General features: G+C 34.0%; 2 protein-coding genes across 6 annotated transcripts; one reads left to right on the forward strand and one right to left on the reverse strand.

Annotated features, from left to right (window-relative positions):
* The first annotated feature begins 2133 nt into the window (after positions 1 to 2133).
* LOC135139307 (mpv17-like protein) lies at positions 2134 to 10917 on the forward strand. Of its 5 annotated transcripts, none has more exons than XM_064069500.1 (6): positions 2134 to 2325; positions 2980 to 3109; positions 9045 to 9133; positions 9388 to 9500; positions 9547 to 10511; positions 10568 to 10917. In XM_064069500.1, exons 2-5 carry the CDS (start codon positions 2981 to 2983, stop codon positions 9753 to 9755), a joined length of 540 nt encoding a protein of 179 aa, XP_063925570.1. In that variant the 5' UTR covers positions 2134 to 2325; position 2980; the 3' UTR covers positions 9756 to 10511; positions 10568 to 10917. The 5 variants fall into 5 exon arrangements, with proteins under 5 accessions (XP_063925570.1, XP_063925571.1, XP_063925568.1 ...); XM_064069501.1 differs by lacking the exon at positions 2134 to 2325 and adding an exon at positions 2396 to 2602; XM_064069498.1 differs by lacking the exon at positions 2134 to 2325 and adding an exon at positions 2611 to 2908.
* A 14-nt stretch (positions 10918 to 10931) lies between these two features.
* On the reverse strand, positions 10932 to 11303 carry LOC135139588 (coleoptericin-like). The gene has a single exon (XM_064069885.1). It carries the CDS (start codon positions 11301 to 11303, stop codon positions 10932 to 10934), a length of 372 nt encoding a protein of 123 aa, XP_063925955.1.
* Positions 11304 to 12791: the final 1488 nt, after the last annotated feature.

A 12791-nucleotide genomic window follows, 5' to 3' on the forward strand; every position in this document is an offset into this window, starting at 1 on the left:
TAAAATCTTCTATTTTCATTATACAGCCTGTTATTGAAAGGTACGTACAAAATAAAATCGGCAATTGGTCTCCAAGTATGGGTGCTAAAAGTTAAAAAAAGTTCAGGTAAAAGTGTTCTCCTTTTAGAGATAAAAATTATTAAAACTTATGTCCAAATTCGTTGTACGCCTCTGATAAAAAGATCATCTTTCGTTTCTATAGCAACATTTAGTCTTGACAAAAGTTTTATTGTTACAGTTGCTAGGATTTACTAGAAAAAATTAATTTTACCTATTTATCCTTCAGTAGCGTCTAAAAAGATTGGATAAGGGTTAATTTTCCCCTTAAAATTTTGATAAGACAAAATAAGTTTTTCCGACTTCTTAGACTTCGCGAAGAACTGTCCATTTTGTTGTACGTACCTTTCAATAACACCCTGTATACATATTACAGAACTAATTTCTAACATACATTAAAAAATGTAAAAATTTCTTTGATTTTGTCTTTCTCACTTTCTGTCTTTCTGCCTTTCTGTCCTTCTGTTCTTCCATTCTTGAGTTTTCCGTTCTTTCGGTTCTTTGGCCTTCTGGCCTTATGTCCTTCTATCCTTCTATGTTTTAGAATTTTAGCATTTCATCCTTTCAGCTTTCCTAGCTTTCTCTCCTTCTGTCTTTCTGTCATTCCTTTCAGCATCTCAGTCTTTTAGCCTTTCAGATTTTCTGCATTTCTGTCTTTCTTTCTGTTCGTCTATCCTTCTATCCTTGACCCTTTTATCTTTTCAGACTTTCTGGGTTTCTGCCTTTCTGCCTTCTTGTCTGTCCTTCTGTCTTTCTGTCCTTCTGTCTTTCTGCCCTTCTATCATTCTCTCCTTGTACCCATCTGTCCTTCTGTTCTTCAACTTTTTACTATTTTCGACTTTCTGTATTTCTGCTTTGCTGCCTTGTTAACTTTCTGTCTTTCTGTCTTCCTGTAGTCTTTCAATCTGTCATTCTTTCTGTCCTTCTGTCCTTCTAACCATCTGTCCTTCTATCCTTCTGTCTTTCAGCCTTTCAGAATTTCTGGCTTTCTGCCTTCCTGTCTTTTTTTCTGCCTTTCTGGGTTTTATTTCTTTCTGTTCTCCTGCCTTTCTGCCCTTCTATCTTTCTGTCCTTGTATCCACCTGTCCTTCTTATTGACTTTCTGTATTTCTGCCTTGCTGTCTTTCTCTCTTTCTCTCTTTTTATCTTTCTATCTTTCTATCTTCCTGTCTTCCTGTCTGAAAGAATCAAAATTTCCTGGTTTGATTACAGAAAATTTTGATTTCGAAATTTTTGGAGATAATATTTTAACTAAACAATACAGTGATTTTTTTAGTAATAATGAATGTCTATTTAATAAATTTATTATGGGTAGATTTTAGGTGGGAAGTGGTGTTTTTTTTTTATTAACAGTTCAACCTGATCCGGTAAGCAATCGAAAAAACTGACGAATATTGACAATTTGAAAATGACACAGGACCAAACTTTGGAATGAAATGTATAAAATTGTTTTTATGCTGTTTTTTAATTTTCATGTTCTTCTTCAATAATTTATTAGATAATATTTCTTTTGAGCATATGTATCTGACTGCAAAACCGAATGCTACCATCACAAAATTTTGCCGAACAAATGTTAAAATTATATAACAATATTTTACAATTTAACTTTGAAATCGTGACTTTGCAACAGTACTTGCATTCTTAATGTACCATGGACTGGAAATATTAACAGTTATATAACTCCAAATCTACCAGTTTCTAACACATTTTTGTCACATTTTTTTGGTTGATTGAACCGTTTTCAGTAACTTCGAATTTGTAAAAAGCTGCAATTTTATCTAGAAAAAAGAAAAAAATTGTCATGGCTTCTCTAGAGAGTTCCCTTAAACTTTGCCCTAAAAATTATGACAATACAACACACTCTTTTTAAAAACTGAAACGAAGGTAAATAAAATTACCACAAATTTAACACATTTAAAAATGTCGTAATACAATAAATATGTAAAACAAATCACGGCAATCAGCAACACTTATCACACCGTTTTAAAACTTATCCTTGGTTGTCAATCTTACTCAACATTTATCTCAAAATGCAGCTTATAATATTATGTAGTACCAAAAAAACCGTCAGTGTGTAAACATGTATAAAAATTTAGAATATTTTAGTAAATATTTAGTAAATTGTATATTAAGATTATACAAGTAATATGCATAACAAATAATGCAGTGGAAGGTTCCATATTCTATTTGTACTAATTTACTTAAGTAGCACCAATTGAATCTATTACATAAATTCAAACGTGCTTCAGTACGTTCAACGACACACATGTAAGTAACGCTATACCCTATTTATTTACATAATAAAAAATTATGACTGTAATAAAACAAAAATAGTATTGTATGAGTCCAATGTACGCCGGTTTAGCACCCACTAAAACAAATATTTACCTAAGAGACTCAACAATGCTTAATTTTGTTTGCGAAAAGGGTCGATTAGATAAGTTGTATTTAGACTTCTTTATTATATAATATCAAACTCTGCCAGCGTTCCATAAATTACATTAAACAATTAAAACCGTCAAGAGAGGCAAAGTTCCCCGTACAAGTAAGTTTCTAAACGAATTTAGCGTTTTGCTCAACAATGACAAATTGTCCGGTTCCACTTTTCCAAATTAGATAAAACTTTTTAACAAGCAATTAGGATTCATATTGTGCGATGTTTGCAACGGGGAAGATTATAATCAATAGAACTGTTCTTGCGCAAGACCTCGTGCTGCGAGATTTTGGCTTAATGCCACCTAATCGTTTTTGTTAATCTCTTTATAAGCAAGTAGGGCTTTTTGTTGAGAAAATGTAGGGTCAAGAAACGAAAAAATGTGTCTTAGGACGGTACAAGACGGGGATGGCGTAGGTATTTAATTTCGATCACGAATTGCCAGGTGTGTATGCTTTGCCTTGTTTTAACCATGGACGATTTTGCAGCATGTCAAAAATCCTGAAATTCGTCAAATATGCGTTCAAGAATCATCCGATTATCACTAACTCGTTAGTGTATGGGACGCTTTTCGTGGGGGCGGAGTTCTCCCAGCAGACGGTTTCGAAGAAGGTTCTGGTGAGTTTTAGTGAGTAGGAACAAAAATAACACGGACACGGAGAAATAAAGCCCACTGAAATATAAATCAATATATTGATGTTTAAGAGGTTACAGGCTGTCCAAAATACGTGGAATGAATTCGATGAAAAATTCAGGCATATAATATGGTGAAAGGGATGGGAGGTGGAGTGGTTTCAGGCGGCTACGTTCTGAAAACAAATTTGAAAAATTGTGGCTGAATCGATTTCTTAGTTGATAGTTGTGGGTTCGAGCCACATTTTTTAACAGAATATTTCTTATTTTTGTGACGAATGAAAAATACTAGAAACGATGAGTATTGATTGTATCAAGTTTATTACACCTTTTATGGACAAACTGTACCTAATAATTTTAGAAATTTGAAAAAGACCATGTTATTTTACGAAAATTTATACTATAACTATTTTCAGAAATTTCCATTTTGCCATGGTTTAGTCACATATAAAATTGTTAGTCAAAAATATTACTTCAAAAAAATATTTTATGTCAACGATTATTATTATTTTTATCAGTGTCTAAACCATTTTCACTTGTGATATTCAACACTAAAAATTCGTGGTGCACAGCTGACCATTCGTTGTGACAGAAAAAAACCTCATAAAATGTCTGATTACTAGCACAATGTATATGTTTTAAAGTCCAGTTATTTCAAATTTCGCGAAATTCAAATGATTTATGTTAACATGAAGAATTTGAGAAAAAAAGTTACCATTTATCAATATGGTATACAAATTTTTGAACTACAAAAAGAATACAATAAACTCAATATCAAAAAAAAAGTTTATTTGCAAATAACTTCAGTACATCTCAAAAAAAAGGAAAATTAAGAAATTTAAAACTAGTATGAGACGACAAATATGAAACAGTAAAAAGAGAGTGTGTTAACTGGAGGCAATTTACTAACATTAACACTAATGTGTTTTCAATAATGTCAATGTTAAATTTGTCTAAATTTTAATTGTTTTTTAAGCGAAACATTTTAAAGCTGACAACAATAACAAAAATGTTACATAATCTTCTTATTTACTTATCCAATTATAATTAAAAAACATGTTTTTAACATTTTTCGATATTTCTTGTAATTCAACTTTTGTTCAAACGTATCATGAAAAAGTAATTTCTGGACTGAACAAATTTTTTTGGACATATAATATGTAACGGGTGTTCAATTAAAAAAGTCGTGAAGTTGGCGTTGCTTTTTTTGATAGAAGAAAACAGAGAAAAACGCATGTGATTTCTTAATTCATACCACTCTATACAATTACCATTTGACACATGTTTTTAAGTATAGTGTAACATAGCAAAGATTAAGCCCCACCCACTCACCCTAATCTCAGTTGTGATGAATTTTTCATTCGTTGTCAAGCCGAGGGCGGAGCAAAGTTCATATTTCTGTACAAGAAATTATGAAAACATGTTATAAGTATTGTTGGGAAACTTGTAGGAAACTCAGAATTTTGCAATTAAGCTCCTCTCCCGGGTTCATAGCGAATGAAAATCAAAATCGCCACAATTGAAATGGGGGCGGGCGGGCGGGGTTTATATTTTGCTTGGTTTCTTAATTAAACCTGCATAAAAAGAGACCAAAGATTGAACCCCACCCACCCGCCCTAATCTCAGTTCTGATGAATTTTTCATTGGTTGTCTAGTCGAGGGCGGAGCTTAACCGCAAATTCCATATTTCTGTAGAAGAAAAACACGATACTTAAACATATTTTGCAAATAATAATTTCTTATGGGAAAATCAGGATTTTGCAATTTAACTCCTCCCCCAAGCTAATGGGAATGAAAAACAAAATCGCCACAATTGAAATGGGGGCGGGTGGGCGGGGTTTCATATTTTGCGTTGTTTCTTAATTAAACCTGCATATATTAAGCAAAAAAAGAGAGCAAAGATTAAGCCCCACCCACCCGCCCTAATCTCACTTGTAATGAATTTTTCATTCGTTGTCAAGTCGAGAGGCAGAGCTTAACTGCAAAGTTTATATTTCTGTACAAGAAAGTACGAAAACATGTTTTAAGTATTATCATACTGTTGGAAAATACTTCATTTGCAGAAAAAGGGGACCATGTAACTCCGCCCACTTATGACCACAACACGATACTTAAACGTATGTTTCAAATGATAACTTCTAGGAAAATCAGGTTATGCAATTAAGCTCCTCCCCCGGGCGCACGGCGAATGAAAAACAAAATCGCCATAATTGAAATAGGGGCAGGTGGGCGGGGTTTATATTTTGCTTTGTTTCTTAATTAAACCTGCATATATTAAGCAAAAAAGAGAGCAAAGATTAAGCCCCACCCACCCGCCCGAACCTCAGTTGCGATGAATTTTTCATTCGTTGTCAAGTCGAGGGGCGGAGCTTAAATGCAAAGTTTATTATTCTGTACAAGAAATTACGAAAACACGTTATAAGTATTACCATATTGTTGAAAAATACATCATTTTCAGAAAAAGGGGACTATGTAACTCCTCCCACTTATGACAACAACACGATATTCAAATATATGTTTCAAATGATAATTTCTTGTGGGAAAATCAGGCTTTTGCAATTAAGCTCCTCCCCCGGGCTCATAGCGAATGAAAAACAAAATCGCCACAATCGAAATGGGGGCGGGTGGGAGGGGTTTATATTTTGCTTTGTTTCTTAATTAAATCTGCATATATTAAGCAAAAAAAGAGAGCAAATATTAAGCCCCACCCACCCGCCCTAATCTCAGTTGTGATGAATTTTTCATTCGTTGTCAAGTCGAGGGGCGGAGCTTAAATGCAAAGTTGATATTTTAAATATTATAATATTGTTGGAAAATACATCATTTTTAGAAATATGGGACTATGTAACTCCGCCCACTTTTGAACACAACACGATACTTAAACATATGTTTCAAATGGTAACTTCTTGTAGGAAAATCAGGATTTTGCAGTTGAGCTTCTCCCCCGGACTCGTGGTAAATGAAAAACAAAATGCCACAATTGAAATTGGGGCGGGTGGGCGGGGTTTATATTTTGCTGTGTATCTTAAACAAACCTGCATATATTAAGCAAAAAAAGAGAGTAAAGATTAAGCCCCACCCAGCCGCCCTAATCTCAGTTGTGATGAATGTTTCATTCGCTGTCAAGTCGAAGGGAGGAGCTTAAATGCAAAGTTCGTATTTTTGTGCAAGTACGAAAACATGTTTTAAGTATTATCATATTGTTGGAAAATACATCATTTTTAGAAAAAGGTAACTCCGCCCACTTATGACAACAACACGATACTTAAACATATGTTTCAAATGATAACTTTTTGTAGGAAAATCAGCATTTTGCAACTAAGCTCCTCCCTCGGGCTCTTGGCGAATGAAAAACAAAATCGCCACAATTTTAATGGGGACGGGTGGGCGGGGTTTATATTTTGCGTTGTGTCTTAAAGAAAGCTGCATATATTAAGCAAAAAAAGAGAGTAAAGATTAAGCCCCATCCACCCGCCCTAATCTCAGTTGCGATGAATTTTTCATTCGTTATCAAATCGAGGGGCGGAGCTTAAATGCAAAGTTTATATTTTAAATAGTATTATATTGTTGGAAAATACATCATTTTCAAAAAAAAGGGGTCATGTAACTCTGCCCACTGAAGACAACAACACGATACTTAAACTTATGTTTCAAATGATAACTTCTTATAGGAAAATCAGGATTTTGCAATTAAGCTCCTCCCTCGGGCTCATGGCGAATGAAAAACAACATCGCCACAATTGAAATGCGGGCGGGTGGGCGGGGTTCATATTTTGCTTTGTTTCTTAATTAAACCTGCATATATTAAGCAAAAAACAGAGCAAAGATTAAGCCCCACCCACCCGCCCTAATCTCAGTTGTGATGAATTTTTCATTCCTTGTCAAGTCGAGGGGCGGAGCTTAAATGCAAAGTTCATATTTCTGTACAAGAAAGTACGAAAAAATGTTTTAAGTATTATTATATTGTTGGAAAATATCATTTTCAGAAAAAGGGGACTATGTAACTACGCCCACTTAAGACAACAACACGATACTTAAACATATGTTTTAAATAATAACATCTTGTAGGAAAATCAGGATTTTGCAATTAAATTGCAATAAAAAAATCATCACAATTGAGATAGGGGCGGGTGGGCGGGGCTTATTTGTCTTAATATACGTAGTTTTCTTTTTGTAACAAGAAACTTAAAATATGTTTCAAATGGTAATTTTTTTAGGGAAATATGAATTTTGCAATTATGCTCCGCCCCCTGGTTTAACAGCGAATGAAAAATTTATCACAATTGAGATCGGGGTGTGTGGGTGGGGCGTAATCTTTGGTTTTCTTTCCTACTTAATGCAACAAACGTCGATAAATAAATTAACACAAAATATTGGCGACAAAAAAGCGAAAAAATGTGGACAAAAAGAACCCAAAAATCTGACAACAAATCCAAAAAAGAGGTAATAAAAAAAATGACACCAATGTTATAAAAAAGACTACAAGTAAATGTAACTAAAAAAATGACAGAAAAAGGCGACAATTAAGATCTCAAAAAGAGGTGTAAAAAGTTACAAAAAAAAGTGATGAAAACGCCAAAGAAAAAGAAAATTGCTATGAAAAGTGCTAAAAAAAACAACGAAAAAGGACAACAAAAAAAATTACAGTGAGGTATGCGAAAATGTGACGCTAAAGTTCACAAAAAAAAAACTGTAAAAAATACAACTAAAAAAAACTGTCAAGAAAACAACACAAATGTCGCAAAAAAAAAACAAAAAAAATACGACTAAAAAAGGCACCAATTAAGTCCACGAAAAGACGTAAGAAAGTTATAAAAAAGTGACGAAAACGCTAGAAAAAAAAGAAAATTACTATTAAAAAAAATACAAAAAAACGAAAAGAAAAGACAACAAAAGAAAATGACAATAAAATACGCGAAAACATGGCGACAAAAGTTCACAAAAAAAAAGTAAAAAATCCCACGTAGAAAGAGATGACCAACGGCAAAAAAGGCGATAAAAAGTAAACAAAATCTAGACAAAAATTACACAAAAAAACTGACTAAAAAAAGCCGAAAAAGACTGGCAAGAAGCAAAAAATATTACAAAAAAGGCGACCAAAAATGTAAAAAAAATGCTGCAAAAAATAAAAAGACGATAGAAAACTCAAATCTACAAAAAAGGAATGTAAAAAAAAAAGGGCAATTTGAACAGAGTTGAAAGTTTGCAACTTTTTTATTTTTTCATTTTGTAGTTAAAAAATAATATATGTATTCTAAATGACATTAGAAATGCAACTTCGAGAAATTACGATTTATGTTAACAATTTTTGTTGTGTAAACATTTCCGTGTTCTGTCTCTAACACGTGACCACCCAGATCTCCGGATTTAAATCCCATCGAACACATGTGGGATATGATGGCAGGAAACTAACGGTATCACAAAATCGTCCATAGGCCCCATAGAAACCTTTTTTAAGGGAGTCACCTTTAAACTTTTTTTAATATACTACATATATCTAATGGGCTATGAAATTAATTTATTAGTGTGCGACTTCATTTGACTTTATGCTAAATTAATTAGTCTGTCAATTAGCTGTCAAAGATTGATTTTTTCACAACGTATTTTTTAAAAGCACCATGTTAGTTATTATTTATATAAATTTCGGAACGCGGTTTTCGCCACTGTTTCCAGTTTACAGACTCTAAACACTACCGAAGAAACATCACGTTTTAGCAGAAATGGGATACAGTAAAACAAATTTCTGTATAGAAAGTCTCAAAAATTTGAGAAAGGCGGCCAAAAAGTAAACCAAAAATAGTCAAACAAAAAAAAAGTTGAAAATTTGATTAGTCTTATTAGTTGTTCAGGGGCTATATTCTCTACCCTAGCTGCTTACCCTTTTAGTTGCATTTATTTGATAATTACTTTTATTTATCAGGCCGAAACACCAGCACCATATGACACGCCAACAATCAGTAGATACGCCTTATATGGGACGACAATGCAGGGGCCATTCTTAACTGTTTGGTACTTATTTTTTTAATTTCCTTTCGCTGCCACTCCAAACCTACATTTTCATTTACCGCATATTAATTTTGGTTTTCCTTTGTTGACTTTGCTCGATTTCAGAACAAAGAATCTTTCCACTATGATCATCACATGATAACATATTTTGGAATTCTTGGTGTGGCTGTGTTCGCGCCAGTATACCACTACTGGTAGGTCAAAACCAAAATTAATATCACTCTAACCCTTGCTAACTATTCCACCTCTCGTTCCAGGTATAGATGGCTAGACCGGAAATTTGTAGGGACTTCCGCCAAAATCGTAGTCCAAAAGCTGCTCCTGGACCAATTTTTGATGACGCCACAAATACTGATAGTTTTTTATGTTGGTGAGTTTCCATGAGTTCGTGGTACGTAAACGAGTGATTTTTCCAGCGATGAGTATCATGGAACGGAAAAAAGACATCTTCGAGGAGTGTCGAGAGAAAATCATCCCCACGTTTAAGACTAGTTGCATGTTTTGGCTACCGGCCCAGTCCATCAACTTTATGTTAATTCCGCCTCCTTTTAGGGTAGTTTACGTTGGTACTTGTTCGTTTGCTTGGGTTAATATTTTATGCTGGCTGAAGAGACAAGAATATTGACGAAATCTTAGATAGGTATTATTACCGAGATCGAGGTCTACATTTTAACGAATATCTTCGTCGAAGACAATATCACAAGTTTTGAAGATTTCGGGTAAAATGTGGAAGCTCGATCGCTTTTAATAAGTGACAGGAAAGGACAATAAAGCCTTATTTGTATAGGTGTATGTGAGTATGATACAATGTTTGCATTCTTAATGGTACTATTAACTTTTAAAATCCTACCTTTACCTATAATGTGATATTTTCAACCGTACATATCATGAATGGTCCTCATAATTATTACGTGATGTGCTTCCACTGGCGAAGCTTTGTTATTTCAGCTTAATTCCTAACGATAATAATTCAAAAATCAGATAGATAAGGTATATAACGATTTTCAGACTGTCGTTTTTTAACAATGCATGAAAACGTCATGTTAAAATAGATTGTCTGGCGATGTTTTTTAAGAAAAGATAAATTCCTTATGTGCAGGAATAGGCGTTTAAATTTTTATTACATAAATCAATTTAGTCACACTATATTTGCTAGTAATGAAACATTTATCTTAATTATTGTGTATCACAGTGTAATTTTTTATTAATAAATTTAAACAATACAATGAGTGGGTTTCTGTTGTGAAATTCTACAGTACATAAAACTGGTATCAGTCGTAGAAAAAGTAAATCCCCCTACTTTCAATCCGTGTGTTGCTTGTTGCATATAAAAGCAAGTTTAAATAGATGTGGTCTAACCGCAGTTTCGAAGCGAGTGGATGTAAGTCTTCCTCTGTCCGTATTTTCGTTCTATAATTAATTTGATTTTACTTTTAGATGGCTTCTTTCGTGTATACGACGATACTTTTGTTTTTAATGTTGGGCTTGACAATTGCAAGTCCCTTGGATTATTTGGTTGAAAATCAAGTTCAAACTCTCTTAGCTCCAAGTCGGATAAAACGAGCTCCTGTTGACGGCTGGCAAATAAACGAAGACAGAGACAAGAACGGCATTCTAATAAGTAAAAATTATGTTCTCAAACATAATAGTAACAACTTCGATGCGTCTGCTTTGTTTAAAGAAAGACCTGGTAAAGAGAAGGTGTACAGGATAGGAGCCACGTTCAGATTTTAATTGTGTTAATTTATTGTGTTTCATAATTAAACAAATATACTCGTATTTCATTGTATAGCACGTTTATTCACCATCTCCAAGTTCCTCCAATGTGCCATGTAGGTTTCGCCCTATTGGGTCCCCTGAAAACTTTTCCCCATCCGGCATTAAAGTCGTGGTTTCTGCCTTTATGGTTAATTTCGACTTGGCCTCTGGTGTTTCCACTCTCGTCCCTTCCGAGATCGGGGTTTACGGACCATTTACCTCTTCGTCGAGAAGCTTGAGGAAAATTGGAAGCACCTGATGGAATAGAACGTCTGAAACGAAGCAATTCGTTGATTTCTTCAGGGAAGTACATTTCGTGGACGTTTTCGACTTCAGGGTCATGTTGGTGTTCAGGCGGAGGGATGGCAGAAATGGCGACGAGTGCCACAAGAAGTATAAGAGCTTTTGCGAACATCTGAAAGAATAATAGACGCAATGTTGATTATTTTTTATAAATTATAATGCACTGTTAGATTTGTTTTATAAATACTTACCCTGTGATTATGAAGTAGAGTAGAAGCTTCGCGGAAAAAGTTGTTTAGACTGGAAATGTCACTATGAGGTATCTAATTGATAAACGTTCTTTTATATCTGCGGCGTCCGGGAAAGGGAATAACCACACTTTTGGGCTGATTCACCTATCTTTGATAAAATTTCAAAGGCATCGCTTGATTGAGGAAAAACAATTTTTAAAATACCTACATATTTTAAAAATTCGACTTTCCTAATAAAACCTTTACTCTTACGTGGACAAGTTTTTTTCACAATTTTTCAGTAGCCAGTAGGGAATACTTTCCCTAATAAACCCATCACTCCAGCTTTAAGTACGAGTGTTTTCATAACTTATAGACATTCAGTTTTTTCGTAATCGCCATAAATACGTCCTTAACAAAAAATGACCCGGAAATTTTCAAATTTCCGAAATCATCAAAAAGATATAAAGAAATAAAGCACTTTTTGAGGTATTTTTAAAATCTGATTTTGAAACCGAATATTTTAAAAACTAGTCGTCATGCAAATTTGGGATTATTTTCTCTGACAGATGCATCATTTCTGTGAAAACATGATTTTTTTCATCATTTTTGGGCTCCCAGCTTTTCCGGAATCCCTCTAAATACTTCGTTAACAAAAATGCCACGATTGCTTCCAGATTTTCAACAATAGCACTCAAGCTTGGACTGTGATCATCAAGATGGTTTGTTTTTTCAGTTGTACTCGTTGCAATCTATCTCCAGAATTTTTTTGGATTTGTAGGTAACTTAGCCAAATGTCCAATTTTTCAGTATCCTCGATTTTAAAATTTCTGACTTTCTCTCAAGCATCTTCGAAATTGAGCAAGGAAATTTTTTATTGATGTCAATCGCTTGAAGTTTTTCCGGCTACAGTTTTGTGAAAATTATTACCATTTTTCCAAAATCGACAAAGTGAAATAGGGTAATTTTTAAGATATTTTAAAAATTCGATTTTGGAACCGCATCCTTTGTGGACTAGTCGTCGTATCGACTTGGGACTACTTTCCCTAATAAAACGATTATTCTTGCGTGTGCATGATTTTTTTTATAATATTCGAGTAGCCAGTTTTTCCGAAATCGAGGTAAATACGTCATTAACAAAAATGCCACGTTTACTAAGGAATATTCGTTGAAAGCCCTCAATCTTGGTCCGGCACCCCCAACGTGCCATATTTTTGGTTTCAGCTCGTTGAAATCTGTCTCCCAGAATTTTTTGAGGATTTTAAGGCAATTTCACGAAAATCTCAATTTTTGAAAATTCCACATTTACGAAATTTTAACACTTTTCTCAAGCACTTTCGAAACTTAACTAGAGAAGATAATTTTGTTGCTTTTGATACCCTGAAGTCTGTTACGGCTTCCGTTTATCACAAATTCCTACCATTTTTCCA

This window comes from Zophobas morio, unplaced genomic scaffold (genome assembly GCF_036711695.1).
Source record: "Zophobas morio isolate AGI-343-1 ecotype UQ-CSIRO unplaced genomic scaffold, CSIRO_AGI_Zmor_V1 ptg000031l, whole genome shotgun sequence".
Taxonomy (NCBI): domain Eukaryota; kingdom Metazoa; phylum Arthropoda; class Insecta; order Coleoptera; family Tenebrionidae; genus Zophobas; species Zophobas morio.

Excerpts from the sequence above, each read along its gene's own strand:
- LOC135139307 (XM_064069496.1), top strand. Across the intron at positions 3,110-9,044 it reads CGGTTTCGAAGAAGGTTCTG|GCCGAAACACCAGCACCATA; the intron begins GTGAGTTTTAGT and ends TTTATTTATCAG. Across the intron at positions 9,134-9,387 it reads GGGCCATTCTTAACTGTTTG|GTATAGATGGCTAGACCGGA; the intron begins GTACTTATTTTT and ends CTCTCGTTCCAG.
- LOC135139588 (XM_064069885.1), bottom strand. The coding sequence starts at position 11,303 with ATGTTCGCAAAAGCTCTTATACTTCTTGTGGCACTCGTCGCCATTTCT.